At 40.9% G+C, this 10,148-nt stretch overlaps 1 protein-coding gene across 1 annotated transcript; it reads right to left on the bottom strand.

Annotated features, from left to right (window-relative positions):
• Positions 1 to 5,285: 5,285 nt before the first annotated feature.
• On the bottom strand, positions 5,286 to 7,829 carry LOC310779627 (immunoglobulin gamma-1 heavy chain-like; the record flags this gene model as incomplete). The annotated part of the gene is made up of 4 exons (XM_083640135.1): positions 5,286 to 5,290; positions 6,699 to 6,824; positions 6,957 to 7,619; positions 7,826 to 7,829. The coding sequence occupies 4 exons, from the start codon at positions 7,827 to 7,829 to the stop codon at positions 5,286 to 5,288; spliced, it is 798 nt and encodes a 265-aa protein (XP_083496261.1).
• Between the last annotated feature and the right edge of the window lie 2,319 nt (positions 7,830 to 10,148).

Below are 10,148 nucleotides of genomic sequence, written 5' to 3'. Positions count from 1 at the left end.
AATGCCCTTTAAATTAACATAATAATCGGTCATTAATACGTTTCAAATGTTGTGTGTTACTCTATTGATTAAAGGTTAGTGGTGCAGCTAGTGAATGATTGAATATCAGTACTTACTCAGGTTGCAGAGGAATACAGCTGTTATGAAGGTGTAGCTCATCATTGTGCATAATGAAAGTATCACTGCAATGACACACTGGCACTAAATACAACTGAACTCCAGTGAGGGGGTTTTAAAGGAAAGAGGCGTGACATTTGATGATGTTTATTTGATGGCTTACATTGGCCACATGAATGCATTTTGAAAATAGTGTTGGTCTTTGTGTCACGTTGATTAAAGTCTGAGACTGTGGGCCTCCCCTGAGATAAAGCTTGTGGACAGAGGGCCCCCCAGTTTACTTGCTTACCATAGTTTTGCTAAATTCCTGGATGCTTATGGAAACAAGAATATGTGATTTGATCCCATAGCACTCAACAATTGAACTGATTGAATTTGATAACAAATTTAATAACTAATGTAATATTCTTCACTTCCATTCACTGAGCCTCCCCTGAAACTGTCTGAAGCCCCCCTGGGGAGGCCTCCCACTTTGAAAACCTCTGCTATAGAGGATGACATCACAGGGCACAGAGACCAGCCAATAGTAGAAGGCCAGTGCAGTACTTTTCACCATTACGTGTGAGGCTTCACCACAGATTTGATGGTGGTGCTACACCCAATGGTGAAAAATAGGGTACTGAACTGGCCTTCTCTTATTGGCTGGTCTCTTTCCCCTGTCACCTTCTATAGACCCTTTTACTGTTTGTAAAGATTGATGACATATTTGGTCGGTGGAGCCGAACTCGTTGCAGAAAGTTACAACTAGCGGTTCAGCTGTCATAGAAATATGGAAGATCCCGACGCCTCCTCCACGTATTTTAAAGCTTCACCAGCAACAGACAGGTTACCTTACACAAATAAGCTAACTCTTTCAATGGGGTGAGGTTTCTTGACCCGTACTCACTGGTCTAGGATCCAAACATCGCCAAAGTTGCAGTGCCGCACATCGTCATATTCCTAGTGGGAATGTCCACCATCTATACGCATACGGCAGAAGACGTCTTTTTCCTGTATTCCGGGGATCTCTCTCGTTTCGGCTTGAGTTCCGCTGAGGTTTGCATACCGCAACTAACCCTGTGACGTCCACCGTAAAAGGGTCTATATAGAGTACAAGAGGTGGTGACATCACAGGGGATTGGGAAAGAGACCAGCCAATAAGAGAAGGCCAGGTCAGTACGCTATGTTTCACCATTAGGTGTCAGGCTTCACCAAGGGTTTGGGTGTAGTTACACTTTAATCTGCGATATATCATACGTACGAGACAGTTATTCTGCAGCCTATTCTGCATGTGTTTTGAGAATTCAAGCTCACACACGCACGCATGCACGCACGCACGCACGCATGCACAAACTTATTGTAACGGCATATTCAACCCCCTCAGTCCATGGTAATGCATTGTTTACATTAGTTTTGCATTATAACTAACAATAAGTAATTCTGAAAACATTCAGGAACAAATTGTTGAAATAGATTAAGATGTTAGTGTCAGACCTGTAGAATGTGTCAGTCCTTCTGCGCTCAAAATCTGGGTTAGCTCAACTCACCACAGGGGTTTTGACATTCTTTTGTTCTTGAACAAAAATTGACAAGTGACAAAAATTTACATTTTTGTTACAAAATAGTGTAACTGTCAATATGACAATCATATCCCAAAAAACTTGGAATAACTTACATTTAATATGTCCCATATTGATTGATTGATTTCCTATCAAGGCCAAGACGGATGTTAAAAAATGAAGTGTCAGCAATGCTCTGTCCTCTTACCAACCAATCACACATAACCCCATTTTCGAGGCGCAGTTTGTTTCTTTCACTCAACACATAGCGGTTCCTGAGAAGAACACCTTAGAGATCATGGCCCTGTATGTGCTATTTATTCTCTGCGGAACATGTAAGTTGAACCTTTGGCACTAGACAGGACACAATATTGAGCCCATTATGCTAATTCTAATGCTAAACCTTGAATATGAGCATATTCTTATATCATGTTGGTGTATTGTACTTTTTAATTTGTCAAATAAATTCAATCAATCAATCAATCAATCAATTATTATTATTTTTTGTATCTAGTTCATGTGTCAGCGGTGGCCCAGTCCCCGGCGGTGAAACAGGATGGCGGGATTGTGTCAGTCAGTGTTGGGGACAATGTGACTTTGCGTTGCTTCTACAAAAGCACCGTGGCGATGCACTTCTCCTGGTACTGGCAGACCTTTGGAAGTACACCTCAGCTCCTGTCTACCATGTATAAGCACGACCAGACAGACACGTCCCACCGGGTGAAAAGCAAACCTCGCTTCTCTGTGGAAAGGGATGAAGGGCTGAAAAGGGATGAAGGGATCAATCATTTGCACATCTCTGACGTCCAGCGCTCCGATTCAGCAAGCTATTTCTGCGGTAGCTCACACTCCAACGTGGTGGAATTTGGAGAGGGGGTCTTTCTCAATGTGAAAGGTACTGCACTCTTATTAGAGACTTGTTAGACTTATTATAGACTTGTCTTATTAAAGACTTGTTAGACTTATTACAGACTTGTCTTATTAGAGACTTGTTAGACTTTGGATAAAATGTTTGACTCCAGATGTTTCTGCTTTTATGTTTTGGTGAGGCTTGCATTCCGTAGGCAAGGCAAGTTTATAGCACATTTCATACACAGAAGCCATTCAAAGTGCTTTACATAAAATAGATACAATAAAAGAGCATAGAGAAATAAAAAGATTACAAAGTGAAAAAGATAAAATTCATGTAAAAGAACACGCAAAATGCATTATATTAAAATAATCAAATCAAGCAAAATATGATTTTGTTTATCCCCCTAAACAGAATCAATGGTATAACTTCTTAGTCACTCTCTCACTGGTGAAATTGTCAACCAAAATACAAATGAAGTGTGCCTTAACTCTCCAAAGATAATCACAACTTAAAAAACGTTTTGTCGGCCTCACCGGACAAGAATATGAAGAGCACTATAACTTTTCAGAGAGTGAACTTCCTCAATTCTCCCTTTCAAAAGGAAATCACTTTTGATTTGATCACGAAGGATTTTTAGAAGGAGCAATAACATATTCCATTATATGATCTTATGTTCATAGAAGTTTCTTGTCATTGGCTGCAAACTCCCCAGTGTTAATTTAATTAAAAGTGTATAGGCCTACATAAAATTGACAGTTAATCAAACATGCCATATGATAATTGCTTTGATGTGCTGCTATACGATTAAAACCTGTCTCCATAAAGACAGCCTAAAATATTTATATTTTAAAGAATGTAATTTTCAGTTTGATGACAATTCTTTTTGAATTCATTTCATAGGCATCAGTGCCATAAAACCGATTCAGCACATAAAAGCCAGTCACATTTTTAACACAGATGAATTAATTGTTCATTTGGATCCACATTCGCTGTTACGCATGGAAAAAGAATACTAGAAGAATAGCTCAAATAGGATTTATTTGCCCAATAAGATCATAAAAATATTAGAAAGGCCAATCAGAGTTATTTTCATTTAGGTTCAACAGCTTCTCTGCTAATTTAATAATATTAAATTCAATTAATATTTCCTGTGGTTTTAGGACCAACGCTCAAAGAGATTGTCCAGCAGCCGGTGTCGGAGTCCGTCCAGTCTGGCGACTCTGTGACTCTGAACTGTACAGTACAAACTGAGAGCTGTGATGGAGGAGAACACAGTGTCTACTGGTTCAGATATGGATCTCGCCCAGGACTCCTTCACATCGATGGGGATCGGTGTGATGAGGAGATCTCTAAACCAGGGTATCCTGCACAGAGCTGCGTCTACCATTTGCAAAAGACAAACCTGAGCTCCTCTGATGCTGGGACCTACTACTGTGCCGTGGCCTCATGTGGGGAAGTCCTGTTTGGCAGCGGAAGCCAGCTGCATATTGAAAACGATGTTGAAGAGCTAACAGCACAGATGAGAATCTTAGTCTGTCTGTCCATCAGTAGGAGTGTAATTTTCTTGCTCCTTATAACCATCATTTGTTTCTTGGCCTACTTCACTAAGAATAGGAAAACTCAGTGATGCAGAGTCTGGTTTGTAGTATGCAATGTCCATGTTAAGGTGAATAACAGGTTCAGTTGTAGGTGCAGACTTACAATTTTTTTTTTAACTTGAACAGCAATGACACAGAAGAGTATGGTAATTACATTGTTATAATACAGATGTATAAAATTGTGGTTATTACATTGCACTCTTCTTTCATTATGAGTTTGACAAATAAAAAATATTTTTTGAGACGCAAAGGTGTGAAGTTGCTTAAGTGCATCTTTGATTACACTGAAGTAGTGCTAAGTGGCTGCTTGTTCATGTTTCACAAAGAACATGACAGAGAGGTCTTTGGTCATATTTTAACCTTCTTTATGTCAACAAGTCAACAAGAGATATGCATTTGATATTCATTCATATCTCTCCACCTGTCCATGACTACCATCAACAGGTCTGTTGACGGTACCTGACCTCAGAATACAATGCAGCGTCTCACTGTGGCTGGCCTGGAGGAGGCGCTTCTGGGTGCCAAACTGCTGCATAGTGAACTGCATCACTAGTCTGAGGACGGAAGTACGCAAATGGGAATGAAGTAGCTATTATGCACTGACAGTTTGAGACGTGTAGGAAAACAAATAGACCATGCAAAATTTACTCGTGGCAATGTGGAGTTTGTGATTTGTGACCAGTCACAACCTGACATAATCAGTATCTTTTGGATGAGACCAAATATGTTATGGTACATAAGTAAACATATTAATATATATTTTTTAAAAATAAAAGGAAGTAAATTGCATTAGCTGATTGCCTTCACAACAAGATCCATCAGTTTCCCCAGCAGACTCATATAGACTCATATTAATTGGTGAATGATGTAGGTTTCCAGACTATTCCAGGACGATTATGTAGAAACCTACACTACAGCAATGGTTGATGTTGGGCATTTATGTGCCGTGGAACTGGACCGCATCTGTACATTTTTGGTACATTTTGTCTTTGGGTCATTGAAAAGCGCTTTATAAATCAAATTAACTATTATTATTATTATTATGACAATTAGATTACCAGCAACTCATACAATTAACCAACTTGTACCATTCTTCTTATCACACTAGCAATTGATTAGGATGGTTTTCTATTGCATCACAATGAAACATACTTTCAGGATCATTGGTTAAAATCTGGTTTATCCTTACAAACACATGTACGCACACAGGTTCAAAGTGTCTCATGAGTTCCTCTTTGTATGTTATACATAGGGTTACAGTATATGGGTTATGTGCAAGAAAAGGAGGCAACACTGCCTCCACACAGCCTGCTCAAAACCACATGTACACAAACAAAGAGAGCAGAAGGGCCTTGATATGTACAGTAGGCTATATGACCAAACCCTAGCAAAGCATGTATAGACTGCCGACCGCACAGAAGCTATAAAAGGAGTCTTACATCTTTTGTGTCATGCAATCAGTGTGTCTACAACAAACAACCGAAGACTAAAAGGTATTTACCAATACACTGCATTGCATGTAACTACCGGTATTCGTTGTCATTAAAGGGATAGTTCGGATTTTTTTATGTGCGGTTGTTTGAGGTACTTGCCGACAGTCAGTGTACTACATCCAGTAGAATGCAGCTGGCACAGTCCCAGTTTTGAGAAATGGAGACCGGCCACATCAGGCAAGTAGAGGTGTCTCAAAAATGATTGGTTGACATTTTTCTACATACTTCTCATCTACTGAAAGTCTCTTTCACCTCTCCATCCTGTTCGCAGCATCTCGCATTTTGACTGGTATGCAGAGGAGTCATTCTACGAGACAAGTGCCATTTGGGTCTGCAACGTTTGATAAGGTGCATAGGGCACAAAAAAATTGCCAAAGTGTGTTTCCAAAGCTTAAAGCTCTGTCTTCTGTCATGTCTTCTTGATATATGAAAAAATACTATTCTAGAGTAACATACTATTAATCATTTTTTCATTAGTACATGGATTTTCAAATCCATATTGACCAACAAGACATTTGGTAATGCTTTAGAATACAGCCCGCAACTTACAGGGTAAGTACAGGGTAACAAAATATGTACTTACAGGGTAAGTACAGGGTAACAAAATTGTATTTACAGGGTACAAAACTGTTCCTATTTCAGGAGAATCTACAAATTACCTTTATAAAGAGGCACTATTATGAAATGATGCCGTTCTACACAGAAACAAAGCCTCATCAATCACAATGCAGATGAAACATGTCCAGCTCTACTGCCTTATGCCAGAGTACACACAGTCAGTCTTGGGTTTGTCCCTCTGTCTTCTTGAGCTTTTGGATCTGAATTCACTTACAGCAGCGTAATGGAGGTTGTCTGCATCTTGGGCCTGGTAAAAAAAAAAAAAAATGTTAGTTCCAATAATAATGTAACACATGAGAGAAATACGACAGAAGCAGCCTAATACAACAGTTGATGTAAAAATAGAAAAAACTTACGGCAGAGGCAACTGAATTTCTCGGTTGGGAATCTGGTTATGAGAAAGACATGGATCAAAAGCCCTCTTACTGAAATGCCATGTGCAGTGAATATATAATATTAAATATGAAAGAAGATGAATTACCTGTGCATTGGCAACAGTTTCTCTTGTTCAGCTTGTATGCCAAAAGAGCCAGAATAACAGCAAGAATGGTGGTGAATGCCACTGCCGCGCTCAATACATACACTAAGACAAGATAATCCACCCCATCTGCACAGATACAGACATTGACACATTGTAAAGTTTTGTATCTTTCTGATCTGTTTATGTGACTGAAATTTGGGGAGGGAGTAATCAAAACTCTTTGTGAAATCAGACAGCCTCTGTTAAAATGTGACTTACATTCAAAGTCCATCTTGGTCCCATTTCCAAACAGTATCTCCCCACATGAGAGCACAGCACAGTAGTAGGTCGCAGCATCAGACAGATTCAGCCTCTTCATTGGGAAGTTGTAGACACAGGTCTGTGTTTGGGCATCGGCTTTCCTCTCACACTGCTCATTCCTGACTCCATGGCTGTAAAGGACTGCTGGACGAGATTCTCCTGAGCTTCTGAACCAGTAAACACTGTGTTCTCCTTCACAGGTCCCAGTGTGTACTGTACAGTTCACAGTCACAGAGCCTCCTGGCTGGATGGTCTCAGATGCTGGCTGGTGGACGAAAGCTTGGATGTTTGAACCTGAACCCTTTACACTGAGAAGAGTTCCCTCAGCAAATGTCAAATCATAGGCATCGCTACTTGCGCAGAAATAAGTTGCTGAGTCTGAAAGCCGCAAATCTGAGATCTTCAAGTGATTCTTATCATTTCCAGTGTCCAGTGTGAAGCGTGGATTGTACTTAAATTCATCATGAAAACTGCCATTATTGTGCTTATAGAAGGTAGACATCAGCTTTGGTTTCTGTCCCAGCGTTTGCTTATACCAGTGAAACGTCACTGCTACATCACCTTCAAAGAAGCATTGCAAAATCACGTTGTCTCCAACATTAACTGATACGAGACCACTCTCTTGATTTACAGATGGGGATTGTTTCACAGTTGTCATATGAGCTGAAATACAAATATAAAGCAAATGTCCAATGTTATAACATGATCTTAAGAAAATTGTAACGGACCTAATGTATTACATAATGCATAAAAAAGAAGATTAGAAGCAATCAAGATTGAGCACACAATAAGTGATCCAAAATGCAGTACAAAAAGGCACAACTTACCCATCCTCCCTAAGAATAGACATGTCAGATAAAAAGCAAACTTCGGAGGTGTCATCATATCAAAATTTCTGTGTTGAATGGAGAGAACCTCTGTATGTACTCCACTCTTCAGAGACAAGACTGTGTTTGATTGGTCCACCAGAACTGACATTGAATGTCCTTTTTAGGCAACATTGAACACATGGTCATAGACATGGTTAATTCTGGTCCTTGAAGAGATATGGATATAGGTACTGTATCTGAGCCAAAAAATGACTCCACATCGCAACATTAGTTTTAATATCAGTGAAACAGAAAATCTCTGCACACAGTGCACACAGTGCATGAATATTAGTTTAACATACAGCAGAGTCCAGTCTGATCACCAGCAACGTAGCCCAATATGTACAACTGTACAAGCTATACAGATAACTGGTCATTATCTGTCCAACTAATACTGTAGGTTAGCTTTACTAGTAGGGATACAGCAATGGAAAAGATAATTTGCAGTGATAGAATGTAGTCAGCATTTAATCAGAAAATACACACCTTTATTAATGGGCCTTTTTCGACAGATGCCATTTTGTGTCTAAAAGGCAGGGTAAACACAGGTACAACCAACTCACTAATTAGGGCAACAGCACTGGAACACATAAATGGACCGGAAGTTGGAACCTTTAATTAATGTTTTGGTGCACCTGTACTACTTCCTGCATTTTAGATACAAAATGGCTGATGTGAAAAAGGCCCATTGAAATTAATTAGCTTGCCCCCCAAGTGTCTAGGCCTACCATTAAACAGTCACTACCTGATTCCCAAAAGAATGTCCGCTCATTAATGGGCATTGAAATAATTACTTTTCAAAACAGATTGTATACACTATGGATGCATCAATAAGAAAATTTTGTCTGATACCGATAACCGATATTAACATTGCTGTTATGGCCGATAAACCAATATTTAGCGATACCGATATTATCTGTATAAAAACATGCTTCTATGATAATCAAGTTTTGTACATCCTGAAAAACACTGTGACTTTGAAAAAGTAACATCCTTCTTTACTTCCGAAACATTTGGAAAAGCCCGTGAATCATAGATTCACAGCATTATGTTTCCTCTCAATATCGGAATGTTGGCCGATACAATAACATTGCTGTTATTTTGCTCATCGTACCCAGAATAAGCTCACTGAGGGTTTCCTGTCTCTACCGGCACATTCTTTTTGTCATGTCTCGCCCAGCGTCCTAGGTTGTTTTCTTTGTTTCGCATTTTTATTGCCTTGATTATTGTTTTATTTTTGTGATTCACCTATCTATATAATTGTCTGCCCCACCCTGATGTGCTGCACCTGTGTCAATTATCCCTGCCTCCCCTCACCTGTGTCAATTATCCCTGCCTCCCCTCACCTGTGTCAATTATCCTTGCCTCCCCTCACCTGTGTCAATTATCCCTGCCTCCCCTCACCTGTGTCAATTATCCCTTCATCCCCTCACCTGTGTCAATTATCCCTTCATCCTCTCACCTGTGTCAATTATCCCTTCATCCCAGTGGCGGACTGCATAATCGGGCACGTTGGGCAAATGCCCGGTGGCCTGCCCTGGCCTGGCCTGCAAAAAAAAAAAAATTTTTTTTTTTTTTTTTTTTTGCAGGCCAGGCCAGGCCACTCACTGAACAGCAGGCCAGGCGCCGCCTACTGGTTTACTAGTGGTTGTATTACTTTATTCAGGTTTAAAGTGGGTGCATCTCATTGTAAAATTGGACTTGGCCCAAATTGGGCTTCAAACGGCCCAAATTGGGCTTCAAACGGTGCCATGGCACGAGTCCGATACCTCACGAGTCCGACACCTCACGAGTCCGAAAAAAGAGGCTAACTTCCCCCAGACCCTAACCCAAAACCTAACCTCTCCCACCCCCACGCCTAAACCTAACCTCCCCCAGACCCTAACCCAAAACCTAACCTCTCCCACCCCCACGCCTAAACCTAACCTCCCCCAGACCCTAACCCAAAACCATGAGGTGTCGGACTCGTGAGGTATCGGACTCGTGAGGTATCGGACTAGGGGGCAGTCCCCCTTCAAACGGCCCAAATCGGGCTTCAAACGGCCCAAATCTGGCTTTAAACGACCCAAATTGGGCTTCAAACGGCCCAAATCTGGCTTCAAACGGCCCAAATTGGGCTTCAAACGGCCCAAATTGAGCTTCAAACGCCCAAATTTTTCGCCCGCGCCCTTCGGACGCCGGCACGCGCGTCGGCCCATATCGGCCTGGCCTGCTTGGTATCTAATGCCCGGCCTGAATTATGATCCCAGTCCGCCCCTGCTTCATCCCCTCACCTGTGTCA

The sequence above is a fragment of the Poromitra crassiceps genome (assembly GCF_964638095.1).
Source record: "Poromitra crassiceps genome assembly, chromosome: 7".
NCBI lineage: Eukaryota > Metazoa > Chordata > Actinopteri > Beryciformes > Melamphaidae > Poromitra > Poromitra crassiceps.
The sequence above is the reverse complement of the archived record's forward strand: the minus strand, read 5'-3'. Positions and strand labels throughout refer to the sequence as shown.